This window comes from Eschrichtius robustus, chromosome 11, assembly GCF_028021215.1.
Source record: "Eschrichtius robustus isolate mEscRob2 chromosome 11, mEscRob2.pri, whole genome shotgun sequence".
Lineage (NCBI taxonomy): Eukaryota > Metazoa > Chordata > Mammalia > Artiodactyla > Eschrichtiidae > Eschrichtius > Eschrichtius robustus.
In genome coordinates, this window is record NC_090834.1 from 111,148,167 (window position 1) to 111,175,035 (window position 26,869).

General features: G+C 50.2%; 1 protein-coding gene across 4 annotated transcripts in view; it reads left to right on the plus strand.

Moving 5' to 3' along the window:
• Positions 1–26,869, plus strand: part of PPFIA1 (PTPRF interacting protein alpha 1) — a 92,997-nt gene that overhangs the window by 31,965 nt on the left and 34,163 nt on the right. For 2 of the 4 annotated variants that reach the window (XM_068554115.1, XM_068554116.1), the window contains exons 3-16: positions 5,341–5,442; positions 5,962–6,126; positions 6,561–6,635; positions 6,992–7,093; positions 7,316–7,537; positions 9,930–10,076; positions 11,514–11,648; positions 12,543–12,617; positions 13,001–13,084; positions 15,187–15,318; positions 16,531–16,593; positions 17,670–17,749; positions 20,858–20,993; positions 23,859–24,082. In XM_068554115.1, the coding sequence (XP_068410216.1) occupies positions 5,341–5,442; positions 5,962–6,126; positions 6,561–6,635; positions 6,992–7,093; positions 7,316–7,537; positions 9,930–10,076; positions 11,514–11,648; positions 12,543–12,617; positions 13,001–13,084; positions 15,187–15,318; positions 16,531–16,593; positions 17,670–17,749; positions 20,858–20,993; positions 23,859–24,082 (1,742 nt within the window). The remainder of the gene's footprint in view (positions 1–5,340; positions 5,443–5,961; positions 6,127–6,560; positions 6,636–6,991; positions 7,094–7,315; positions 7,538–9,929; positions 10,077–11,513; positions 11,649–12,542; positions 12,618–13,000; positions 13,085–15,186; positions 15,319–16,530; positions 16,594–17,669; positions 17,750–20,857; positions 20,994–23,858; positions 24,083–26,869) is intronic. The other 2 variants (XM_068554118.1, XM_068554117.1) reach the window with 1 other exon arrangement.

Genomic DNA, 26,869 nt, shown 5'->3' on the forward strand with positions numbered 1-26,869 from the left:
AATTGATTTTAGTGGTTGAATGTTATTTTCCCTCGTCTCAGTCCTAGAAAGTGTCAAATGGAAATACAAATCTGTATTGTGCAGACTTATATTTTAAACTGAAAATATTCCAGTGATTGTTGTATCTGTTCAGTTTCAAAGAATACTTCAAATTTTAATTACAGTAAATAGAATGTCACTTTTAACTGGCTTACAGTACTTTTTAAACAAACATTTTTTTCTAAAGAGAAAAAAATTTAGATGCTGACAATTAGGTTCCTATCATGGTAAAAGAGTAGATCGTTTATTGCACATATTTGGGATTTATTCAGGCTCTACTAGTTTTTTCTGCAATGATAATACAAACACAGTGCACATATGAACATGCTTTTGGAATCTTAAACTTTGGAATTTCCTGTCTAATGTTTATCTGAACTCCTAAGTTTAAATTTGCTTTGATACTTTTTCAGTTGAATTCTTTTGAGCAAAGAGAAAGGTTTTTCTTTAAGGAGTAAAAATAATTGTGAAGTTCTGTAAATTTGTTTTCTACCATATTCAAAGCAGTATATCATAGAATGGTTTTAGCTGTTGAATTTATTGTAAGAAACACTTACATTTAGCCAAAATGATGGGAATTAAATATTCTCTTAATAGGTGAATGAAGACAGTTTGGAGCTATTAGGAAAAACTTAAGGAAACTTTGTATGTAAAAGGCATAGGCTTGCTTCTGGTGATGAAAGAGTTAAAGGAAAAGTGAATATGGAAAAAGGCTTGCATATGGAAGTGGGGCTAGATGGTGGTCCCTTCTATTTCCAAGGTGGGTGAATCTGTGAATCGCTAATTCCTCGTAGCCATCGTGTATTGGAGTTTTCAAGCTCCTCCCACCCCTGCCCCCCCCCCCCCACAGACTTGCAGTGTGCACTTGTTATGCTTTGATGCCATATTTCATTTAAAGGCAGTGAAATGTATTCATGATAGATAGTAGGACTTTGAAAAATAAAACACCGAAATTCAACCCTCCTGGGGCCACAGGCTGCAACCCTACCACCTTGTTGTGGTCCTTCGCCCTTCCCACGTCTCCCCTGTCGTCTTTACCCACGGAAATTCCGTGGTCCATTATCATCACACTCACACACACACACACACACACCACACCCTACCTCACCGTACTCGGAAACCTGCTCCCGTTAAGTCCGTTCCCCGTCCGTGGGTGTCGCTGGCAGCCTGCAGTGGACCCAGATGCCCACGGTCATGGTACTGGTGTCCGACCCCCTCTCTGCTCAGTGGCTACTTGGTGCCCTCCCCTCCTCCCCTCCCCAGTGCACCGCATGCACCCTTCCACTCAATGCAAAGGCATCTGTTTTCTCAGAGAGATTGGAAGAAATTAGAAGAGGACTTGCAGAAATTCCCACCACACATCTCCCTGTGTGTCTGGATCTGTGCCTACGTATTCGACTGCCTTTCCCTTGACTGTGGGTGAGCTGGGCGCCCCGGGAAAGGCACCCTCTGCACGGGCCCAGCTGACTGATCTGCTCTCGGCTGCTCGGGTGGTGGCCATTGGCTCCCACCTCTCCCCTGGCTTCTGGCCGTCAGCATGTGAGCCCCCGTCCCCTCCTGCGGCAGGGCTTTCTTGACCCCGTGTCTCCTTTAACCCCTGCCCTATTTCCCTTCTGCTCTGAACTCAGAGTCCCTCAGAAGAATGAGTGTGTGCTCACTGCCGTCCTCTCCTCCTCCTCCCCCTCCCATCCTCTGTTGCCCTCTGTCCAGCCAGGCTGTCGGCCCTGCCAGGGCTCCCGACCTGCTCTGGTCGTGGTCACCGCTGGCCTCCATTTCAGCAGACCCACCCACCAGGGGCCGGTCAGATGACTCCCGCTCCCAGCAGCTGTTGACCCTGGTGACCACTGCTTCCGGAGCACCGGACTCCGAGGTGTTCCCCTTCCCTCCTGGCCCTCCCCGGCCACCCTTGCTGACGCCTCTCGTTTCCCAGCCGTCCAGCGTTAGCTTCTCACAGGGCTCAAGCCTCATCGTATATCGCCCACACTCAGTGCCTTGTTGGTCCGCGTGGAATGAGATCCCTCTCCCACCTCGGCCAGCATCCCCGCGAGGTCCAGACCAGGAGGTGCAGCTCCGCCTGAAAGCCTTAGAACCTCTCCCGTTAAGCTCGTCCGAAACTGAGCTTTTAGACCGCCCTTCAAAGCCTGCTCTTCCCGTAGACTTTGCCTTCTCAGAGAATGGGGCCTGCATCCTTCCCTCGCTCCTGCCAGAATCCTTGGAATCGTCCTGGACCCTTCTTTCTCTCCGACTTGTTGGATCTGTCAGCAAATCCTGCTGGCTCTACTCTCCAGCGCGCCCTGCCCCCCCCCCCCGCCCCCCGCGGTGTGCTCACTCGCCTGGCCCTTCCTGCACTTTCCCAACGCCAGGCTGCCTCCCCACATCTGGCCTCACCCTCTTACAGGCTCTTCTGAACACAGCATCCAGAGGACCCTTTGGAAGCTGATGACGGCCACAGCAGGGGGCACATGGGATCCTTGCATTTCGCCCTGAGAATTCTTTTATGTTCTGCGTCTCTCTAGTCTTGGTCTTGGGTCAGACCCTCCCTTCTCCCCGGGGTTCTTGCTGTGGCCTCAGCTGGTTTCTCACTTTTTTAACCTGCTCCAGCCCAGCTTCCGCCCTGCTCCCGGGGACTTTTGTTTACCCGGCAAACCCATTTTGAGCACATCCTTTGTGTCAGGCACTGCCTGGAACTTTGAGCAGTTTTGCCCCTTCCCTGTTCAGGGCCCCCGAAGTCTGTAAATAGACAGCTCCCAGAGCCTTCAGGATGAAGCACAGACACCTTACGGGGTGCGCGGGACCTTCACAGTCTAGCCTCTGCCCACCTCCAGCCTCACCTTACTCCTGCCTGCGGATGCCCTTCTCCACCTCCAGTGCCTGTACTTTCGTGACGAGGCTCTTGCCAGCTGGACAGCTGGGTCCTGCTTGCCATCCAGTGCAGGTGCCATCCCGGCAGCCAGCCTGTGGACACGTGCGCCCACCTCCCATCCGAGGTGGCTTCCACTCTGCTCCACGGTGGCCTGGGTGACTCTCGTGCAGAGCACGGACTGCACGGGGGTCGTTGCTCGCTTGCCTGTCTGTTCTGTAGGAGCGCCCTGGTGGCGGTCAGGCTCACCTCCTGGTGTTCAGCCAGACTAGGTGCGCAGCCATTTCTCGGATGCATTGTGACTTCCAGTTAGGATGGCAGCATAAACTCATGCTTTGACATATCTCTTCTCCAGACCCAGCAGTGAAAAGATAAATTTAAACAGAGAAACATGAACCAGAAAATATGGCCAGGCCCCCAAAAAAGAAAAATACCCTTAAGGATAGAGACGGGATACCCAGTGTGGGGAGCTTGAGCTGGCTTGATGCCCTGGCCTGCAGTGCTCCAGGCCCTGAGCTGGTGGTGGCACAGGAGACGTGGCTCCCGTGGGTTACGGTGATAGGAACCAAAGTGTTGAGGCGAATTAGAACTAGATTCAGACTCACTTTCTGAAGCTGGGGTTGGCCTCAATGTATAGAGGCCAACTGCCCTCTATACATTGGGGCTTTATAGGAAGTAGTGGGCCCGGGGAGGGTAGAAAGCAATACCTGGAAGGCACGGCCCTGTCTGGTGGTTGGTTCTCTAAGAGGATCTGCGCTGTAATGGAAGCAGGCGGCAGGGGCGCTCGGTCACCATGGAAACGTAGTTCTGGTCTGAGGCCTTGGGAGGCTCAGAGGGGCAACCACAGGACCCTAGGCTGGGTGGGGGGAAGTCGGCACCAACAACATCACCTCCTACTCGAGGGGAGCTGGAACCCAGGTCCCACAACACGAAGATCTCACACTGAGAGACCCTCCCAGAGCCAGCTCCTTACGCAGCCGTGCCTTTACTCCATCTGAGATTCGCGGATGGGGCCTGGCAAAACTGTCAAAGAAGTGTGCTTCAGATGCTTCAAACCTGAGCTAACATCCATGAAAAGCAACTAGAAATCATAAGACAAGAAGAGACAAACATGAAACAAGAGCAGGAGGGCCTGGCCAAAAAACAATTTGAAATCTAGTCAGTAAAAAAAATGTTAGGACGATAAACTTTGGACTGGACATAATCAAAGACAGATTTAGTGAATTGGCATTTTCTTCATGAAACTGACTCAGATTGCAGTGCAAAGGGGGACGGTGTGATCAAAGAAAAATCCAGGGCCCTGAATTCAGATGAGCTTAGAGCCAGCCCTGCCTTTGACCCTCACGTGTAGTAACTGCCTCTCAGCATAGGCTAGTCTGAGTCAGGCTTTCTCTCACCTGTAGCGGGAAGAGTGTTTCTCATACAGGATCTTAGTAATTAGAAGGAAACCTCTCCCTGATGTTAGGCATTAGATGATCTGACAGTCAGCTAGTTATTTACCAGAGGAATCAGCTATTCAGTATAATTAACATGGGCACATCTGAAAGAAATCTCAGAAACTCAGGAAGGGAAACGAGCTTGCTGGGAGGGCATGGAGAGGAGACATAGTCCATGTGGCTGCCCCGCCCTCCCTGCTTCCCAGCCATAAAGCCCAGTGCCGATGCTGCCGGCCAGGTCTCTGAAGATGTATCTTCAGAATCTTTGTCAGGTTTGAAGACACATTGGATTATTTCTCTCCAGCGTTACTGGGATGTCTTCGTGTTTGCAGGTCTGCGCTGAAGTACTGAAGTAAAGAGTTGTTCACATTCTGTAGCTGATTGATGCTCTCAGGAGCAGCCTTGTCTCCAGAGAGCACCGTGTATACGTGTGTGTGTGCGCGCACCTGTGTAGATTGTGGTAAAATATATATAACATAAATTTACCATTTTAACCAGTTTATTGACTGGCTGGATGACTTCGGTGGGGTCAGGCTAACAAACTGGCCTTGGGGTACTGTTAGCCTTTTTTCCGGGGGACACTCCAAAGCCTGGTGGCCTTCTAGACCTTTTTTCTTTACTCTCCCCAGTGGTTCTAGGTCACATGTCTGTGAGTCATTTAAATATATCTTTATCCACTTTGGTATTAGGATTTATGTTCAGGAAAATATCTTGGACTTCCCTGGATCTTGAGAAGGCAGGCTTGGATTCCCTTCCCCGCCGTGTGCGTGCCAGGGTCAGGGGTGGAGGGGTGAAGGTTGGTCTGAGTTACGGTGTTCTGTGTGGTCTTGGGCTGGTCGGTGGACCCCTCGTTCTCTGGAGGGTCAGAGAGGTCCCGCTTATCTTAGGGCGGGAGTTGCCTTTGTGTGAAGCCTGGAGAGGCTTGACGGGAATTGGTCTTTAGAGACTCTCTCTCACTCTCTTTTGTATTTATATTTATGTCTATTTACTTATTTAACTGTTTTCTAGGAGTTTGCAGCACTTACTAAAGAACTAAATGTATGCAGGGAACAGCTCCTTGAAAGAGAAGAAGAAATCGCTGAACTGAAAGCGGAAAGGAACAACACCAGGGTTAGTAGGGGATTCTCTGGGTTAACATTTGCCTCGGGGTCACGACTGGGCTCGTGTTGCTGTCTTTAAACTCAAAAGATGATCCACTCTGTCTGTTTTTAAGCACATTTTCGACATTTTCCCACTGAGTGGACTGAGGTTGATCAGTTCAGGGTTCTCATACCTTGCTTGAAATTTATGAGCGTTAATGCAATTTTAATACATTCGAGGGGGAATTTCTCTAACTTTATTTATTTATTTATTATTTTTTGGCCACGCCGCACGGCAAGGGTGGTGGGGGTGGTCTTAGTTCCCTGAACAGGGATCGAACCCACGCTCCCTGCAGTGGAAGCGCCGAGTCCTAACCCCTGGCCCACCAGGGAAGTTCTCTCTGACTTTAGACGGAACCGGCGGGATTTCAGACCTGTCTTCGCACGGTTTTGGCTTTAGTGTGAGATTGAAAGGAGTTACTTGCCCCAGATTCAAATATGAGATTGCAAGTGCTCCGTAAACCGTGCTCACCTTGGCCTTGCCGTGCAGCTGCTGCTGGAACACCTGGAGTGCCTGGTCTCGCGGCATGAGCGGTCCCTCAGGATGACGGTGGTGAAGCGGCAGGCGCAGTCCCCGGCAGGCGTGTCCAGCGAGGTGGAAGTGCTCAAAGCGCTCAAGTCCTTATTCGAGCACCACAAAGCCCTGGATGAGAAGGTACCGCCGCCACACGGCAGTTCCGGGTTTGTGCACGTGCTGCGCTATTTGGCGGACAACGCAGGTGTTTGTGCAACTTCAGTTGACTTTTGAGCTTCTTGAATTCTTGTAAACACAGTTTTTCTATAAGAAGCCAGAGTTCTACATGGTTAAAAAGTATTAGTTGGCATAAATGTCTCAAGGTGTGTTATATTCTGTGTATCAACTGGCTGTTAAGAATTGGGTAATAGAATTTATTTAGGGTGAAATTTTTTCTCAAACTTAAAGTTTAAAGCTATTAGCAAGCAGGTTTTCTTGACATTAAGATCAACGAAAGACATTAAAGGTATTCTATTATGTTATATTAGACTAACAGTCTATTAGGATAGCTATGCAGTAAGAATTAAATTAACATATATACACACACACACTAACTGAATCCCTTTTCTTTTCAGGTGAGAGAACGGTTACGAGTAGCACTTGAAAGGTGTAGTTTGTTAGAAGAAGAATTAGGTGCCACACATAAAGAGGTAAGCTTGATAAATCGTCATACAGTTTCAACTGAGGGTTCCTAATTCTTAATCCCTTCATTTTAAAAAAGTATGAAGATTGTAGTAGTAGATATCAGATGTTATTTATCTTTCTGATTGAGGACCAGCCCATCTGGGTCATTTTAATGATTAGTAAACTAGACTTTTATTTCAGAGTTGCAGAGTCTCTTTTAAGTACCCATGTCTCCAGTAGAAGGTAAATTCTGACTTTAGTGGCCTGGTTATATTCAGAATGGATAACATCACCATGTATTTTCTTTTGAGTTGTGTTTTTCCAAATGGAGTTTTGCTGCCTTTACTTACTTCTTTACTCTCATTCAATTTTTTGGTTTTAGCTAATGATTCTTAAAGAGCAGAATAACCAGAAAAAGACACTAACGGACGGGGTGCTTGACATAAACCACGAGCAGGAGAACACGCCGAGTGCGAACGGAAAGGCAAGTCCCTGGTCCCCTCGGTCTGGTTCTCGTCTCACCCGTCCAGTCTGTGCACGCGTGTTGGGAACCTGTCGCCAACGCACCGCTTCGGCCTGAGCGGCCGAGAGAGTCATGTGAACCCACAGCGTGCAGAAGGCAGCTTTGACCTTACCGATTTCCCAGAAGTGGTTTATTTCCTCCCTCATCAAACAAGGCTGTTTAAGGGTTCTTTCCCCCCATTAGCGATCTTCTGATGGTTCTCTAAGCCACGAGGAAGACCTGGCTAAAGTGATCGAGCTCCAGGAAATCATAGACAAGCAGTCAAGAGAGCAGAGCCAGATGAAGGAGCGCCTGGCCGCCCTGTCTAGTCACGTGACAGAGCTGGAGGAAGATCTGGACACGGCCAGAAAAGACCTCATCAAATCTGAGGAAATGAACACAAAATTGCAGCGAGATGTTCGTGAAGTGAGTGACAGTCGCCATGTCAGTGTTGTCATGGGGTTGGACGTGTGGGCTGTTTTGGTTTGATTGTCTCTTATTCTCCCAGTTACTTCAACCTTTGGATGACTGTATAAGTAAGAGCAAAACAGAACAGTGCCCTGAGACTTTGACTGGCTGCTTCCCTATTTCTGTGTCAAGGTCTTTAAAGGTAGGGGAGGCCTGGTCCAGCTGGTCCTTTGGCAGCAGAACGGACATGGAGCCGGCCCCTCCTACTGTGCTGCTGTGACTGTAATGCCCTGGGTGTGGACTCCTCATTTCTATAAGTTCTAGGCTGTCGAGTGTATCCTGATAACGCTCAGATTTCCTTCTGATACACTTGAGCGAGTGCGGTTACATCTGTGGTGCTAGTTCTCTCGGAGAGACACGAGCCCGGGCTGTGGGCTCTGCCAGGGCGGCATTATTGGCTGTGTTTCTAGTTTTCTGATGTTCCGCTCCTTGAGGGGAATGTACGATATTGATATTGGTGGTCAGACAGAGTGGCATTTGTTCACACTTGGGTCATCAGGCTCATGCTGTAAAAAATAACGTAGAAATGTGTGCATTTCTGGCAGACGTTTCTGCATGTATCATGATTTATGAGAAACTAGCTAGCTGTCACTGTAAAGGCAAATGAACGCTGGGTGCTTCTCTGGCACCTCCTCCTGTTAGCGTAACCTCTCCTTTGCAAACAGACAGCTCCTACCCCCTCCCCCCCCGACCCTGTGAGACCACCGCAGAGAGAACCCCTTTCACGTGTATGTAGAACAGGTGTACTTTCTGTTTAGTAGCTTGGTGTGAGTAATTTTATGTAAGAATTCAAAACAAATATTTGCATGTATTTATATAACCTATTTACATTATTCTTTGGCAACAGGAGGAGGTGAAGTGGCAGAGTTTAATATGCAGAGAATTTTGAAAAAAAATCTTCAAGACTTGCCACTTTTAATATTAAGACTTTGCTAATATTGGTTACTTAGTGAACAGGGAAGGACCTGAAGCGGATTTTTAGCTGGGGGACAGGAATTGCAGTAGCAGAAAGTTCAGGTCCTAGTTTCAGCGTTTGATACTATGTAATATAATTTTGCTTTAGAAGAATTAGGCTTTAGAAGGCTGCTTCCAGCTGTATTAAACTTTTTTTATTTGTTTGTTTTCAATTTTATTTATTTTTGGCTGCATTGGGTCTTCATTGCGGGCTTTCTTTAGTTTTGGCGAGCGGGGGCTACTCTTGTTGTGGTGCATGGGCTTCTCATTGCGGTGGCTTCTCTTGTTGTGGAGCATGGGCTCTAGGTGCGTGGGCTTCAGTAGTTGTGGCGCACAGGCTCAGTAGTTGTGGCTCGCAGGCTCTAGAGCGCAGGCTCAGTAGTTGTGGCATGCGGGCTCAGTAGTTGTGGCTCGCAGGCTCTAGAGCGCAGGCTCAGTAGTTGTGGTGCGTGGGCTCAGTTGTGGCTCGCAGGCTCAGTAGTTGTGGCTCTCAGGCTCGGTAGTTGTGGCGCACGGGCTTAGTTGCTCCACGGCACATGGGACCTTCCTGGACCAGGGATCAAACCCACGTCCCCTGCACTGGCAGGCAGATTCCTAACCACTGGGCCACCAGGGAAGTCCCCAGTTGTATTAAACTTTAAGTTCTGTTTCCATTTGTTAATATTATTACTTTAATTCTGTGGTAATTGGATGAGATTTCATCCAACTTTTACCCAAGAAAATGAGACACATATCTCAATGTTGTATCTGTTGAGAGGCTGCTCCCAGTTGTGGGTGCAGCCCACCTGTACCGTGAGCCAAACAGAGGTCCTGTCTTCCTGGCAGATACCTTCCCCTCCTGGAATTCTTGCAGTAACAGGATATTTTATTATCCTTTTTTTTTTTTTTTTTTTTTTGGTAATACTATGTAGAAAAGGATGAGCTTGGTAAACTGAGGGGCCAGACATAGCATTAAGACAGATGAGTGCTGGAATTTCCCTGGTGGGCCAGTGGGTAAGACTCCGTGCTCCCAATTCAGGGGGCCCGGGTTCGATCCCTGGTCAGGGAACTAGATCCCGCACACCGCAACTAAGAGTTCACATGCCGCAACAAAGATCCTGCATTTCGCAACTTAAACCCAGCGCAGTCAAAATAAATAAATAAATAAATATTAAAATAAAAAAATAAAAAAGACAGATGAGTGCTAATTACTTGGTGAATATTTATGATATTTGAGGTAGGTGCGTTTTCATTCACATCGGAGAAAACTGGCATGTCTATCAATTTAATTTTGAGGACAGTAATTTTATATTTGATTTGAAACTTAGGATTCAGCCCAGTTTATTCTCTCTCTGAGTGCACCCGTGTGTTACGTATTGGTTACTTCCCTTCTCTCCCTCTGAAATGCCCGATGTAGGCCATGGCCCAGAAGGAAGACATGGAAGAGAGAGTCACTACTCTAGAGAAACGCTACCTCGCAGCACAGCGTGAAGCCACCTCTGTGCACGACCTCAACGATAAACTGGAAAATGAAATTGCAAATAAGGAGTCTATGCATCGACAGGTAGTGGTTTTTATCGAATTTTGCCTGGCTTTTATTAATTAATTACTAATGAAGGGGGGAAGACCTTTTCCTGTGACTTCCATGTTGGAAATCAAGTCCCAGCGTAAAGTTTTTATGATCTTAGAATATTATGTTCAGAAGTGTGGTGTACATTGTAAATCAACTGTACTAGAATAAAGTAAATTGTTAAAAAATTGTGGGTGACTGCAATTTACAGGTTTTCATTTTTTAGGATTTGGTTTAACCATTTTGTGGAGCTACACTCCTGACTCTTTTGTTGCTTGTTAGCATTTTTACCAAAAGAGCAGAGAGTGGCAAAGAACTTCAAGGCAGCTGGCTGCCTGTTGGTAACTGGGGTCGGTGTGGTGAATGGCAGATGGAGAGACGCAGTCTGAGTACTGAGGTTTGTGCCTCCTGTGGTCTGGGTAGCCTCACTTGCTCCTGTTTCTCTGTGGTCTCAGATAACCGAGAGTTAACCAGGGAACCAAACCTGGCTTCTGAAAAACAAACTGAGTTTGTCTGGTGTGTTATGAAGTGCATCATTGGCCCCAAAATAAAAATAAAACACTAGAAAGCCATTAAAATTTATGGTGTGGAATGCTAATTAAGAGCATTAAAATGTTCAAATTAATGACTTTAAAAGGCAGATCAGAAAATACTACGTACCATGTGCTGTTATTTTCTGAGGGTTTTAAAGCATAATCTATTGTTTGTATATGTACATAGAGATATATGCACACAGAAAACAGAAGAAAGCTGCATGGAAACAAGTGTTAACCTCTCAGGAACTGAGCTTATAGATGTTTTAACATTTTCCCTTTTTTAAAGAAAGAAAAATCTGTCTAAATTTTCTACATTGAAATTTTTTCAGAGTAAGAGGATTTTCTAAAAGAATGACCGTACGTTTACAAAGCTAAAACTTGACCAGTATTCCCTTAGGCGCACTCTTAGCAGGTCTGGGTTTCAAAGGAGATGAAAGCTGTGTTTTGGCTTACGTGCCCGTGGCAGCCTGTTGTCAGTAGGGTTCCCTTCAAATGATGATTCTGACGATGTTTTAAGAAGCGTTAGTACTGAACCCTTCTTTCCTTAACTTGTCAGTAAGAATAAATAAGCTCCTACAGAAAATGGGTTTGCTTTAACGTATAGGAACTTGTTTGTGTGTGTGTGTGTGTGTGTGTGTGCGTGTGTGCGCGTGTGTGTGTTTTAAGACTTCTTTGGAGGTATTTAGGAAGAGCAAATACTTTGGCAAGAGGTGTTTTTTGCGCATTGAAATCAAGCCCAAGAAAGTGGGTGTGCGCTCTTCACAGAAAGAAAATATTCACTGTGAAGCAGCTGCCAAAACAGCTGTGCTTCCATCAGAACTAATTTAGTAGACTATTAAAAATGGAAATGGCTGAGCCATTTGCCCCGTTTTGATGCTTTGCTCTCCCTTTGTAGACGGAGGATAAGAACCGCCAGTTGCAAGAACGCCTGGAGCTGGCTGAGCAGAAGCTGCAGCAGACCCTGCGGAGAGCGGAGACGCTCCCCGAGGTGGAGGCGGAGCTGGCCCAGCGGGTGGCCGCGCTCTCCAAGGTGCTGCCCTGGGTCTCCTTGCGGGCCAGACGCGAGTTTGGCCTTGAGGATGATTTGTTCACGCTCCTTATCGTTGTGGTCTTGTCAGGGCACCTAAATCCACCAAGCAGCTCAGACTTGTTTTCAGTGCTGTGCTGTCTGAGACTGGAACAATTTTGAATGTCAGACGTTATCCCTGCTTTTGTGTCATCCCTACATTATTTTCCCTCCAGTTTTGTCAGATGTGTTTTGTGTGTCCCCAGGGTGCTTCAGCTCAGAGTCACTGCTGCTTGGAGCTACTTAAGTCAGCAACTCCAAGGTTAGGATAGAAGCTTTGTGTAAGAGCAGGATAGTTTTTCTCAGACATAGGGAAAACCCCATTCTCTTTTGAAGACTGCCAAAGTAACTTTGTAATAAACAAGTTTTTGAGTCTTTATTCATTCGCTGGTTCAACAAATCATGGTGGGGCATGTGCAAGACCCGGTCCCTGCCCTCACGGTCCTCACCGTCCCCGGAGAGCCAGCAGATGAGAGGCGGTGTCCGGGTGATGCAGCGGCGGTGGGGGCGGCTCGTCCACACGGGGGGAGGAGGCGCACGACCAGCCAACGGCCCGGCCTTTAAGGCACGGTCCTGCACTGCCATTAGGCACTGGCCAGGCACAGAGGCGCGGGCCCTGGCCTGTGCTGGTGCATCCGTCGGGAGTTTTGTGTTGCCTGCCTGGAGCTCAGTGAGCTGCTGAGGGGGCCGGGCAGACCCGGGGTGGGCAGATGGCGTCAGGTGCTCGCAGACCTTCCTTAGAGCGAGTTCACTGCTGACAGCTGTAACAGAAGCGCCCTTTTTCCTTCGTGATCTGCATTTAAAGTCTCGGTTTCTTTTCTCCCCTGTCATCTCTCCTGTCCCTGGTCGGCCTTGTAGTCTGACCTTTTGTCTTCTGGAAACTCTGCCACTAAGGAAGCTAAACTGTTCGAACTTACTTCCCAGCTTAGGAAGGTAGAACGTGTACATGGCTCTTACTGTGCTTGCTGCTTCCTGCTTCCCATGCTGACTCACCCAAAGCAGTCTGAGGCTGGGGCGGAAACACAGCCCACGGGTGTGGGACCTCGGGTGGGGGGAGCACGTCTTCTCTCACAAGTCGATCGCCAGCGCCAGTCACGCCCCGGTCACCTGCCCGAGAGGGTGGATTGCCTCGCAGTGTCACGCATGAGGCCATGCAGGACGTGTGAGCAGACACCAGCGCGTGCCTTCCACGGAGCACGGGGCGCGGGGCATGGAGTCCCGCAGAGCGCGCCCTGCTTGCTGCTGCTGCGGTCGTTCCCACGTGTTGTCAGGAAGGGGCAGCTGTGAGCTGAATTGACACCATTCTTTGCTGACAGGCCGAAGAGAGACACGGCAACATCGAGGAGAGGCTGCGCCAGATGGAGGCACAGTTGGAGGAGAAGCATCAGGAGCTGCAGCGGGTACGTGTCCGGGCGGAGAGGCCGAGCGCCGTGCCGGGACCCGGGGGACGTGGGGGACGCGGCTCGAGCAGGGCACGGCGCCCCCTTTCTCTGCTGCTCCCCGCCCCCCTACCTGCCGAGCGTATTCAGTGCGTGGCCTCATCTGCGCGCTGTCTGCTGATTGGTGCACCCACCACGTGATTGCCCGCAGGCGGTGTGTCCGGGGGCGGGGGCTGCCTGCCGCTCTGACCAGCCTGGTGTGGGAGCGGCTCCAGGTACAGGTGGGACCTTACAGGCCCCCCTCAAACAAGCCTGAGGTGCCAGCCCGGGGTGCCCATGGAATTTAAGGCACAGCGTCCTAGGTGTTGGGTCTGCTTGCCTGGGGTGTGGCACTGGAGTCCCAGATTCAGGTCACGGGCCTGATCTCTGTCCTGAATCCCAAAGTATTGTTCCAGACACAAAGGTAGACGTAGGGATGGCCGTTCCTGAGCAGGAGGAGAACCGTAGTTGAGCTGGGATAAAAAGGAGCATCAGGAAAGTGTGGTGGTGGAGGCTCACGTCAGCTGAGTCCTGAGAGAGTTTTCCTGGAAGAGTTGGTCACACGGCGAGATGGAACATCCAGGAAATAGAGCGAGTGGTGGCCCCAGATCCAGGCGTGCGACATCAATATTGTCACCAACAGGAAGCGGCGTTCCTGGGCCTGGACTGCAGAGCATCAAGCGTGAGCTTCCAGGAAGGAAAGCGTCTGCCTCCCATCAAGAGATCCGCATGCCAGGCGCCCCTGCCCCCGACACAGGCACACGCCCTCCCCTCTTAGGCAGAGAGAATTAGACTCTCACCGCTTGAGGGGTGCACTTCATTATTTCCAGAACTCGTTGAGATAGGGATGCTGTTTATGACTAAGGCAATTCAAAGCAAACTTTTAAGTGGTTTTGCTTTAAAAATATTTGAGGGACTTCCCTGGTGGCGCAGTGGTTAAGAACCCACCTGCCAGTGCAGGTGACACGGGTCCGAGCCCTGGTCTGGGAAGATCCCACGTGCCGCGGAGCAACTAAGCCCTTGTGCCACAACTACTGAGCCCGCGTGCCACAACCACTGAAGCCTGCGCTCCGCAACAAGAGGAGCCACCGCAGTGAGAAGCCCGCGCGTCGCAACCAAGAGCAGCCCCCACTCGCCACAGCTAGAGAAAGCCCACATGCAGCAACAAAGACCCAACGCAGCCAAAAATAAATAAATAAATAAATTAATTAATTAATTAATTTTAAAAAAAATTTGAATGCTGACTGCCTTATCGTACGGTGAGCTGGGTCTCTTCTAGATGATGGTGGTTGCTGTGTTTTGGGCGTGGTTCTGAGCGCTTTGTACTTAGTGCTTCCAACAACCTAGGAGAAAAGGGAGACCCGCCGAGGGGACCCACCCTGACTTGTGCTGCCTGTCAGCACTCTCTGTCCCCTCCCCTTTTCTTCTGTGTTCGTTCAGGGTGTAGGGTGAAAATAAGCTTTTGAAACCATGAAGTTGATGCTAGTTTTATAAAACACAGACTTACCAATTTTATTACATTTAAAAATTACTTGCGGTAATTATTTCTAGTTTTTTAGTATAAATTATCATTACAAAGAATTCAGGTGATGTTAAAGAGTATAAAGAAAAACATGTGAAAGTCTATCTCCACTGGTTTTTTTCCCAAAATGAAATTTTTTACCTTTTGCTTTATAAGTTGAATTCATTTTACCCCCTTAATCCAGATTCAAGCTTCTGTTTACATGCTGGGAAGTTCCCCCTCCAGTGTGTATGTAAGCTGATCCCCTTTAAAATATGCTTGTTTTCTGCATGTAAATCTGCTCCCTGAGTCCATCTGACAGTTAATGGCTGGTGACACTAATGAGGCCCCCTGGGTGCTGTGTTGAACAGAAGCAGTGGGAGGGACCTTTCTCTGCACCTGCAGTCAACTCTGGTGACCGAGTGGGTTCTGGTGACGGTGCAGAGTCCACCGGAGACGGCAGTGGGAGGGGCAGCCTGGGGAGCCAGGGCACAGGCCGGCCACGTCGTCGCTCCTTGGTGCTTTTAAAACAATGATCATACTTGTTCTTGAAGTTTATAAGTTTTTGTTTTTCCTGTTTTAGGCAAGGCAGAGAGAAAAAATGAATGAAGAACACAATAAACGTTTATCAGACACTGTTGACAAGCTTCTTTCAGAATCTAACGAGAGGCTTCAGCTTCATCTTAAAGAGAGAATGGCAGCTCTGGAAGATAAGGTGTGCTAGCACAACGTCCCTGAAGGCCCCTTTGCAAAAGGGGCGCCAGTGGTTATGTCCTTGCCCAGGCTGTGCGTATGGGAAATTGCCTATCATTCTTACTCTCCAGAACAAGAGTTGAAGAACTGTTTCCATAGAGGGCCAACCACGTAGTTAAATATCGTAGGCGTTTACTCATTGTGAGTAATTGAGTAGAAGAAGTTCATGCTGATCAATTAAGTAGCATGAAAGCAGCCACAGGCAATCCGTAAAGGAATGGACGTGGTTGTGTGCCACTAAAACTTAGAGGAGTCGGCAGTGAGCCGGATCTGGCTGACGGGCCGAGTTTATCAGCCCTTGCGCCAGAATTTTCTAGGTCCACCCTCACCCCTTCATTGCTCTTGCATTAGAAGTTTATTTCTGTCTCTTTTGTGTGATGTAATATAAAAGATTTAACCATCTAAAAACAAGCGTTCTCTTATTCCAACTCCAGCCTTCTCTCTTTTCATTTGGTTTGGAAAATGTCTAAGCCCGGGCTCTTGCTACTCTCATCATGGAACTACTTTAGCTGTAACCAGAGTAAAGGAGTAGCCGAGAATCTATGTCAGAGAAGCTCTGATGGGCGACACTTTGGTTCAGGTTTGATAAAAAACCTGTCCTGACTGCACCAGTGCCCTAAAGATGAGGCCCAAGAATCTTCCCTGAGATTGGCACCTGGGGTGATGCTTGTTTGGGAGAGACCAGTGATTACTACTAATTATGTGGCACATTTTATTTTACACAAAACCCATGATGAAATGCATTACTAGAGACCACATAGGGCAGTTACCTCACTTCCTCCCTGATCTGCGGGCCAGCCCTAAGGTAGGAATATTTTTGTCTCAGATTTGAATTTTGCATGTGAAACTTGTGCCGGTTTCCCGAGTGACCACTGAACTGCAAAAGCTGAAAGCCGGTATAAACCAGTTTAACTTACCCTAGGAACTTGACCTCCTTATATCTAGAAAATCAGTCAGTGAAGAAGGAAATTTTATATGTACAAGTTATTATCAAAAGTTGTCATCTGGCCTCGTGGCTGGCATTTTATTCTGGGAGCGTGATCTGCCCATTAGTACGTTCACGTGGCCCATTCCTTCCCGCGGTGCTTTACTGTTTGAAACAGCTGTAGCCATCCTATAGTACATGGAACATTTTTAAGAATTAACACTAAAAGGCTATTTATATCTTTTTCAGAATTCCCTCCTACGAGAAGTTGAAAATGCAAAAAAGCAATTAGAAGAAATGCAACATGATAAGGTGCTTCAATCTCTAGATTGTTTAGAAATCTGTTAAGAGCTGAATTGAGCTGGGTTCACTGTTATTATAATTACTACAGCTGTTCAGCAGAAGTTGAGTTACACTTTCTTTATGGCTAGGCCGCTGCTATAACATATACAGCACTCCTGGATTTGTATGTGGAGCGCGTTTGCAGTTTAGATGGATTTAGAGTCCAGCAGGTGCGTGTGGTTCAGAATTCTGAGTCCTTTCTGGGTTCATTTGAAAGCTGAAACAAAGCAGGAGCCTTTCATGTGGAACAGTGCCGTCCATCAGAAAGATAATAAGAGCCACATATGTAATCTAAAATTTCCTAGTAGCCACGTTTAAAACAGTAGAAAGAAACAGGTGAAGTTAATTTTATTGTATTTTACCTAATGTAGTCAGAATGTTATCGTATAATTGCTCTAAAAACGAATGAGCTATTTTACGTTCTTCTCTCCGCCTTGGGTCTTCGAAACCTGCGGTGTGGTTTCTGGCCACAGCACTTGGCGCTTTGGGGTGGCCCATCTCAGGCGTGCTCAGTAGCCACGTGAGGCGAGTGGCAGCTGTGGCCCACAGCGCAGAGCAGGAAGGCTGTCCATTGACTCAGAAACTCTGGCAGTCTGCCTTGTTGCTTTGCCCTGTGAGGAAGTGACGTTGGGAGTAGAGATGGCACGTGAGTGGACGTGAGCTTGGTGTAGACAGCTAAAAGCAATGCAGAGGAGCGAGTGCAATGGAGAGTGAATCCTGCGTGTGTGTCCCCCACCCCCGCCCCAAGTTCAGCTTCTCTCAGAATTCATTATTGTTAATGGCTTGGTGTTTCTCTTCTGAGAGCTTTTCTATGACCAAGATGTAACTTTTTGTTCACTACGGTTTATAAAGTTAATACTGGTCTGAGTGTTTATGTTTGCTATAGGACTCTTGGAGAAAATTTTCTCAGAATTAAAATGTTTGGAATTTATAACTGCTAATGTAACCTGTTATGGTTTTGTTCAGCATTTGAGCACATTTTGATGCAAGTCATTTTATATCCTGAAAGCAGTAGGTGCAGTGTTATGTCATTTGCTGTTTTGTAGGATCAGCTCGTACTAACCCTGGAAGCCTTGAGAGCTGAACTGGACCAGACGGGGCTGAGAGGGGCTCCCCTACACCACGGGTAGGACGTTCCCCAGGTCACAGCTCTGCTCAGCACTGTCGTGTGTATACAGGGGCGTGTCATGGCTGTGTGGACAGTATAACTGGGTGGGTATAGCTCTTGGTCGCGCCTCAAGGAGCCTGTAGCTTAGTGGCAGGCTAGATGGAAGAGTAAAACATCATTCCTAAGGTTAGAACTCGGTACCTGGGAGAGTGGCAGTCACATTACTGACAAGACTCAAAACCACAGGAGGCGGTTTGGAAGGGGGGGGTGGCTCGTTAATATTTGGGTGTATTCATCTGAGGGAGCTGACAGACTGTGACACTGGTGTTTCTTCAGAATTGCAGAAGGTTAACGACTTGTAGTCATTTTAAAATTTACTGAGACATGACGTGGCGTTGGCTGCCGTGGGAGGAATCACCTGGCTTGTGAATGAGTTGAGCAAATTACTCAGCATCCTGATTTTTTTCTTACTTGTCATTATAGGGGCAATAATTCTTATTAAGCTATTGAAATTTTTCTTTGCTTTCTTTGTGGAAAATGGTCATCAAGTGAGAGTTAAACTTTAGCAAAAGTTATTGAAGAGCTTAACTGGTGACATTCATTCATCTGTAGGAAAGAGACTCCTGCTTGAATCGTGATTTAGGAGACAGTTTAGAGCCTATACAAATATTTCTGCATTTGCAAACGTAGGGGACCGTCAGGGTCTAGGGTCCCTGCTGAACCTCCTTCTAGAAAAAAAGAGAAATCAAGGAAGATAGAGGCAGAGCCAGAAACTTTCCCTGTCTCCAAAACCACCGGGGGGTAGAATTTCAAGGAGAGTGTGTGTGCTTACAGACGGAGGGGTGGGGGGGTGGAGGAAGACCGGGACGGCGGCATCGCTGGACTTGCTGGCTAAGGTCCTCTAGGGTGAGGTCAGAGGTGGAGGCTGACCCCTGCTCACGGGGTAGATGAGGCGAGTGTGAGGAGGACCGTGCTGGTACCTGGAGGAGGAGGAGGTGGACACAGCCTGTTACTCTTTTGGGAGTTTGAGTAATGAAGGGGTCGCGGGTGCCAGAACCGAAGAGCTGGCACAGTTGCGGGGGTTTTCAATGGAGAAGCCTTGGGCATGGTCACCAGAGCCATGTGTGACAGTGCAAGTGAAGGACGAGGAAGCAGCTCTTGCTCTGATGGCGCAGGGGGGCGGGGGGGGGGGTGCTCTGTGCTCTGATGGCGCAGCGGGGTGGAGGGGGGGGCTCTGTGCTCTGATGGCGCAGGGGGGTAGAGGGGGGGCTCTGTGCTCTGATGGCGCAGGGGGGCGGGGGGGGCTCTGTGCTCTGATGGCGCAGGGGGGCGGGGGGGGGGCTCTGTGCTCTGATGGCGCAGGGGGGCGGGGGGGGGCTCTGTGCTCTGATGGCGCAGGGGCGTGGGGGGGGGCTCTGTGCTCTGATGGCGCAGGGGGGTGGAGGGTGGACTCTGTGCTCTGATGGTGCAGGGGCGCGGTGGGGGGGGGGCTCTGTGCTCTGATGGCACAGGGGGGCGGGGGGGGCTCTGTGCTCTGATGGCGCAGGGGGGTGGAGGGGGGGGCTCTGTGCTCTGATGGCGCAGCGGGGGCTATAGGCGGACTCTGTGCTCTGAAGACAGTGGGCTGGAGGGGCTGGGTACTGCGGGAGGGGATGTTTCAAGGAGGCAGCTCTAGAGGTGTAACATCAAGTGGCTTAGCAGAGAGGTGGTCAGGAGCTGTAGAAATGGGAAAAGACAGATCACCGCAGGTGGGGAGTGGGGCCTCGGGGTGCGGAGGGAGGACTGAAAAGATGGCTCGTAGGCAGGGCAGGCTCGGCTTGTTTGGCAGGACTTCACAGTGAAATCGGTCACCTTGTGTCTGAGATCTTCTGGGAGGAAAGCCAGCCTCGGTTGATGAGTGGGGGAGAAAGATGGTGGGTGGGCTCCGTAAGGAGACTGGGAAATGACTGCCGCGGGGCGACAGAACCCGGGGGCGTTTGTGGACTTAAGAGGATCCGCCTGCCACCAAAAGCACGTGTGGGATTTTGTGTCGTAGCTTTCACCCGATTTCGAAATGTGCTGTGGCCCCCAAGCAGTTGGGTAGAAGTCATGCTGAGAAAGAAGGAGCAGTTTCCTTAGGAATGAGGCCAGAGGGGATGGGAGAGACAGTTGCGGTTCAAGGGAGATTCCAGAATTTGATCTCCTGCAAACAAGGGATAAATCCTATGCAACACTTGAAGACGTTGCTTTTAAAAATGTCGAACAGTGCGTGCACCAGAGGAGGCTGAGCTAGCACGTGGTCCTGGCCCGCTCTGCAGAGGGTGTGAGGAGTGCTTACTCTCCTCAGGGGAATGGGGTCAGTTTCCCGGATTTCAGGACTCCTGCAAATGAAGGCGCCACCCTTCTTCCCAGAGACAAGGGCCGAGCAGCTCCTGGGCTGGGCCCGTGGTGCAGATGGGCCCACGGTCAAGGCTGGGCCGCGCCCCCGCTGACCGGGGTGTCTCCTGACACCCACACCAGGTTTCTGTCGTCATGCTCAGGGCCCCAACCACCTGTTCTGGGACTTCTTCAGCCTAGAGTCTTGATCGTTAATCTAATTACACCCAGGACTCTGCTTTCGATTCGGAAACACCAGTCCATCTAAGCTCTAAGCCATGGTTCAGAGGGGTTTCTGCTGCTGGTTTGTCTGAGGCGCTGTGAGCGGTATAGACGGTGTTCCAGGTAGAGGAGTGTTTGTGATTGATGGGCTTCACACTGGGGATCTTGGCCCAAACAGGAAAGGAGAGAACAGCTGAAGGCCAGAGGGGAGGTGTGGATGTCAAGGAAGAAGCAGAGCAGGTGCCGGGCCCAACACCTTGACCTGAGGGCGGGTTCCCAGGTGGACCACAGACCCCTGTACACCGCAGACAGCTGGATTCCGTCGCTGTCACCTGCATGTCTCGTGTCTGCACTGGTTTTCCCGGATGTGGAAGTTTTCCAGCTGGTGGGGCAGGCGGTGGGTTGCTGTTGGAGCGGGAGAGCGGTGCCCTCCTGGGTGACCTTTTCCTGTGACATCACTTATTTTCCAAGTTGACAGGTTCTGGCTTGGCCAACAAAGTGAGGTCACTTTTCTCCTAATAATGACCTTTCTCTTCCCCCGTGTTTCAGGCGACCCCACTTGGGCAGCGTCCCAGATTTCAGGTTCCCCATGGCAGACGGGCCCTCGGACTCCTTCAGCAGCAGTGCGGTGTTGCGACGCCCCCAGAAAGGCCGGCTGGCAGCGCTGCGCGACGAGCCTTCCAAGGCAAGGGCCCCCGCCCCCGCCCCGCCCCCTGTCCCGGGGCCTGCGCTCTGTGAGATACCTGCCTCCTCACCCTATGGTTCCGAGACTGTTTAGAAACAAAGCTTGATGGGTCGCTTTCTCTCGTCCCCTCCCCCCTTTTTCCTTTTACTGGCTAAGAGTTTACTTTTAAGACAAGCTTTTTTTTTTTTTTTTTTTTTTTTTAAGAACAAATTTTGATAACGTGCCCTGCTGTAAGGCACAGCACAGCGCTGATGAGCACAGGTTTGAGGTCGTCCTTAAGAGTAAACGAGCACACATACTCATCGTCTTGTAGTGAGAAGAATTCTCATTTGGAAGTTCAACTGCCTTCATATTTTTGTCCGTTTCACGGCATATATTTTTTATATACGTCTCTGTATTTTGAGCTCCCATATTCAGTGAGCAGCTAGTTTGGGCCAGGCATCCTCAGACCTAGGGCTCCAGCAGAGAATTAAACACAGACAAAATGCCTGCACACACACACCCCCAACATGCACACCCTAGTGAGAAGAGAGAGGCTGCAGTGGATGGAAAGTAAAGTAAAATATGCTGTGTGTATTCTCTATCTACTGCTACATAGCCGATCACGGCAGAGCTTCGTGGCTTCACAGTGAACGTTTAATAGTCCACAGTTCGTGTGCATGTGGAGCATCTTAGCGGAATGGGCCCGGCTCAGGGCCTCCTGAGGTCGCCGCCACCGGCAGGCTCCCCCGGGGCTGGGTGGCACGCTTTCAGACTCCCTCACCTGGCTGTTGGCGAGAGGGCCCCGGTCCGTGCCGTGTGGACCTCTTCGTGGGGCTGGCTTTCCTCAGAACTCCCTCTGCGAGAGCGCGGGGGAGAGGCCTTTCATGCCGCTGTCTCGGGAGCTGCACACCTTTGCCTCCACTGCGTTCTGATCATTGAGTGAGCTGTGTTCTGATCCTGCCCTCCCTCACGGGGTCAGGGAAGAGTTGCCCTCTGCCTCTTGAAGGGAGGAGGCTTAAAGAATTCAGGGACGTATTTTTCAGTCACCACAGCCTGTCAGATGGTAATAAGCAGGGAAAGGAAACCAAGGGTACCCGAGTTGCCAAACAAGGAGGGGAATCATAATTTTTAAACAGGGTGGCCAGCAAGGGTCTCCAGGAGGGTGGCGTTCGAGCAAAGACCTGAGGAAGGGAGGGGAAGTAGCCATTCGGAGGTAACGGTCGTGCCAGCAAGACGGGCCGGTGCACTGGATGTAGGCTACGGGGGCGGGGGCGGTCCGGGAGCAGCTCAAGGCTAGGGTCTGTTTCCTGCTGTGAGGAAGATAGCCGGGTCGGGGGAGGCTGGGATCTGGGCCTCGGTCCTGTTCAGGTGGACAGGCCCAGCACACGTCCAAGGGGATGTGTCAGGTCGGCAGCTGGGTGTTCCAGCCTGGACCCGGGAGAGCTCTCAACCCGAGGTAGACTTGGGGTCATGGGCGTACAGGTGGTATTTAAAGGCATGAGCCAGATAGAGTCACCCGGTGGGTGCCTGTGGAGCGAGAGATGAGGTCCAAGGATAGAGCCGTGGGGCACCCCAGATTCAGAGGTTGGGAGGTTGAGAAGGGGCAGCAGGAGGGTGAGGAGTAGCCCGGGAGGGCAGGGCCCGGTGAGCCAGACGCTCCGATGCTCTGCTGGGGCAGCATGGGGGAGGGGACTTAGTCGTGCGGGCTCCATGGAGCCCCCTGGAGCCACACCTGCTTGCAGAGAGTGGGAGACAGAGGAGGGAAGGGGCGGAGTAGAGGCTGCCCTGGGGAGCTTTCAGGGAAACGCAGTGGTTGCTGGAAGGAGCCGTGGAGGGAGAGTTCTGTGGTTCCTGTTGTGTGCTTTTAAGGAGAGAGGAGGGAGTGGACATCCTGAGGCTGTTGGGAATGAGCCCCTAGGACGTGGATTAGCCACAGGGAAGGAGGAGTGATGGCAGGTGATCCTGGACCAGCTGAAGGGGGTGGCCCGGCCCTGGGGAGGGTCGGGGAGGAAGATGGAGTGCGTGGGCACAGACAGGCCCCAGGGGCAGGGGGCCGGGGAGCCTGCGTCTAGAGGCTGCCCCGCGGTTACTCTGAGGTCGTGTCTGGGAAACGGGAGGCAGGACCCTGGGCTGAGCGTGGAGGTGGGGATGGGGGGCGTGGAGGTGGGGATGGGGGGCGGGAGGAGGTTTGGGGAGGGAAGGGATGTGAGACGGCCCCAGAGGAGAGGCAGCACAGAGCCCCAGCGAGCACGCTGCTTCTGTGCATGTTCTGATGACGGCGTCACCCTCTCTGTGCACAGAGGTGCCCTTGCAGCGTGAGTTGCGGCTCCCTAGAAAAGCCCCGCTGCGGCTCCCTGCGCCCTGGGGGCTGTCGGGGGCTGGCTCTCCCGTCGCCCTGCTGCTGCTGCGGCTGCTCCTGTCCGCGCTTGTTCGGACCAGCCTCAGAAGCGGGAGGACGAAGGGACCTCCGAGAACCGTGTTACTTGGTGACACTGGTAAAAGTTATGGCAACTGAGGTGAACCCAGCGGCTTTGGATCTGATGGACTATTTTTTTACTTCCCTTCAGCCTGGCTGATGGTGGCACGGAATTAATTTTTTTAATTTTCGGTTTTTGTTTCTGACTCGGTCGCCTCAGCCTTGTGAATAACGTCATAGGATTGCCTCCCGTCCAGGGTAGGACGTGAATGTCGCCAGGCCGTCTAAGAAATAGATTCTCCTCCTGCCCACTTCTTAAATACTGCTCACTTAGCAGATGTCAGTGGCTTCTAAGCGTGACCCATTCTTCCAGAATCTTCTGGGTGTCTGTGGAAAATTGTTGTAAGTTTCCGGTAGACCGCAGTTGCCGTGACCGTTGCTGTTGAGACGTGGCCTCTCGCGCACAGGTGCAGACGCTGAACGAGCAGGACTGGGAGCGCGCCCAGCAAGCCAGCGTGCTGGCCAGCGTGGCCCAGGCGTTCGAGAGCGACGCGGACGTGTCTGACGGCGAGGGCGACAGGGACACCCTCTTCAGCTCGGCCACCCTGCTGTCGCCCAGCGGGCAGGCCGACGCCCAGACGCTGGCCATGATGCTACAGGAGCAGCTGGACGCCATCAACAAAGAGATCCGGTGCGTGCGCCCGCGCCTGGCTCCCCGCAAGCACGGTGTCTCTGAGGGGTGGTCGCTACGTAGAGAAGCCTAAGTGTCCCCTAATGAGAAAGCTTACTTCGGTTCTGTCGTAAGACTTTGAAGTCCTGAGGTCGCCCTTGATTATAAAGCTCAGTTACACAGGGCATCCTCCCCACAGCTGTGGTGTCAGCACACCGTGTGAGACGTCGTGGAAGGGGAGAGGCGTTCAGCCCCTGTCCCCGGAAGCTGCCGACACATCTGGAGAGAGAGGGCGGGGTGCAGAGAGCCGAGGCCATGTCCGTCCGGGGTGCAGAGCGGAGACTTGGCGCCGGGGCGTCGGGGCGAAGTCAGCTCCCCAGATTCCTTTCCCGGGACAGGGCTGGGTGACGGGGTGGCCGACCGGGAGAAAGGCCAAAGCTCGGCGCAGGGGCAGGTGAGGGTGGGCGTGCCGCAGGAGGCGAGGGCACCCTTCATCGGCCTCTGCCAGCTGGCGTGTCCCCCCCAGCTCTGAGCCCCAAGGTGCTGCCCCCCTGCAGCCCGTGCGCCCTCCGGCACGGAGGGGTCGCCCTCTTGTGCGTCCCTCGGAGCCTCACGTATTCTGCGGTGTGTCCCAAAGCCACCGGGAACAGAAAAGCTGGGGTTTTCGGGTTGGCAGACTCCCACTCGGACTTGCGTTTTGCTTTTAAATTAACATAATGTGAAAATTGGTTCTTGTAAGACAGTGGTCAAAGGATGTGTGTTTGAGTATTTTTTAGTCTCATCAGTATATTTAAGATGTTTTCTTTAGAAACTGTCTTAGCAATTATAATAGTTACTTTGCAAAACAGGGAATAGAATCCAAAGGACTACCTCGTAGTGATCAGGAGGCCTTAGGTCTGGGGGCAGCAGTGTGACCGGGTACCCTGAGGCCTGCCCGGTGTCAGATCTGCCATGGCCACACCTCCTGTCCCAAGTCCACGTGCAGAGCGGCCCCAGGCCGGTGACCCTGTGGTGGACCCGATCAGAGTTGCTGCTCAGATTGCTCTTGTCACATTAACACAGGCAGAGGTGCCCATTCCCACCTGCAGAGGATGGGGGCCAGAGAGGAAAGGCCGCAGAATAAATGGCAAAAATGGCAAAAGTAGGTTGTGCTGCCTGCACTTTTGACTTAATAGACTGACTTCTTCGTGTGCTGTGTTTGAACCCAGATGAGCTCTGAAAGACTGTCTTTCCCCATCCCTGCGGGAACTATGAAGCAATTATATACTTTTATTTTTATAGCGTGTTGCCAGGTAAAAGTGATTTTTTTCCTCATGCAGCAGGTTGACCTGATATAAATGGTAAATTCTGTCCATCGACTTGTTATCAAAACTGAGAAAATACTTTCAGGATGTGTAAGTAGAACTTAAATTGGGAAGGTTACGACAAGGACCCGGTATTTTAATATAAAAATAATTGTATTTGCATAATCAAATATTTAGACTGCTATTTAACCATCCAGTACACACTGGGGGAGAAGAACATTAACCTTGAATTCCAGAGTAATGCAGCGTGGTTGACATGAACCCAGAAACTCACATGAGGGACTTGCCTGGCGGTACAGTGGTTAAGACTCTGCCCTTCCACTGCAGGGGGCAGGGGTTCAATCCCTGGTTGGGGAACAAAAAACAAACAGAAAAAAAGAAACTCACATGAGGCTGGTAGAGAACTTTATGAAATAATACTTTTGTTCAAATTCAACCTTAAAAAGAAATCAACTCAGCATTTTCATCTGGTCTAGAGACTTGTGTTTAGAAACTCCAAATTGGTAGATAGCCTCAACCACCAGAGGGCAGACAGCAGAAGCAAGAAAAACTACAATCCTGCAGCCTGTGGAACAAAAACCACATTCACAGAAAGATAGACAAGATGAAAAGGCAGAGCACTAAATACCAGATGAAGGAACAAGAAAAAACCCCAGAAAAGCAACTAAATGAAGTGGAGATAGGCAACCTTCCAGAAAAAGAGTTCAGAATAACGATAGTGAAGATGATCCAGGACCTCGGAATAAGAATGGAGGCAAAGATTGATTAACAAAGACCTAGAAGAATTAAAGAACAAACAAACAGAGATGACCAATACAATAACTGAAATGAAAACTACACTAGAAGGAATCAATAGCAGAATAACTGAGGCAGAAGAACGGATAAGTGACCAGGAAGACAGAATGGTGGAATTCACTGCTGCAGAACAGAATAAAGAAAAACGATTGAAAAGACATGAAAACAGCCTAAGAGACCTCTGGGACAACATTAAATGCAACAACATTCTCATTATAGGGGTCCCAGAAGGAGAAGAGAGAGAGAAAGGACTCGAGAAAATATTTGAAGAGATTATAGTCGAAAACTTCCCAAACATGGGAAAGGAGATAGCCACCGAAGTCCAGGAAGCACAGCGGGTCCCATACAGGATAAACCCAAGGAGAAACATGCCAAGACACACAGTAATCAAATTGGCAAAAATTAAAGACAAAGAAAAATGATTGAAAGCAGCAAGGGAAAAGTGACAAATAACATACAAGGAAACTCCCATAAGATTAACAGCTGATTTCTCAGCAGAAACTCTACAAGCCAGAAGGGAGTGGAATGATATATTAAAAGTGATGAAAGGGAAGAACCTACAACCAAGATTACTCTACCCGGCAAGGATCTCATTTAGATTTGATGGAGAAATCAAACGCTTTACAGACAAGCAAAAGCTAAGAGAATTCAGCACCACCAAACCAGCTCTACAACAAATGCTAAAGGAACTTCTCTAAGTGGGAAACAC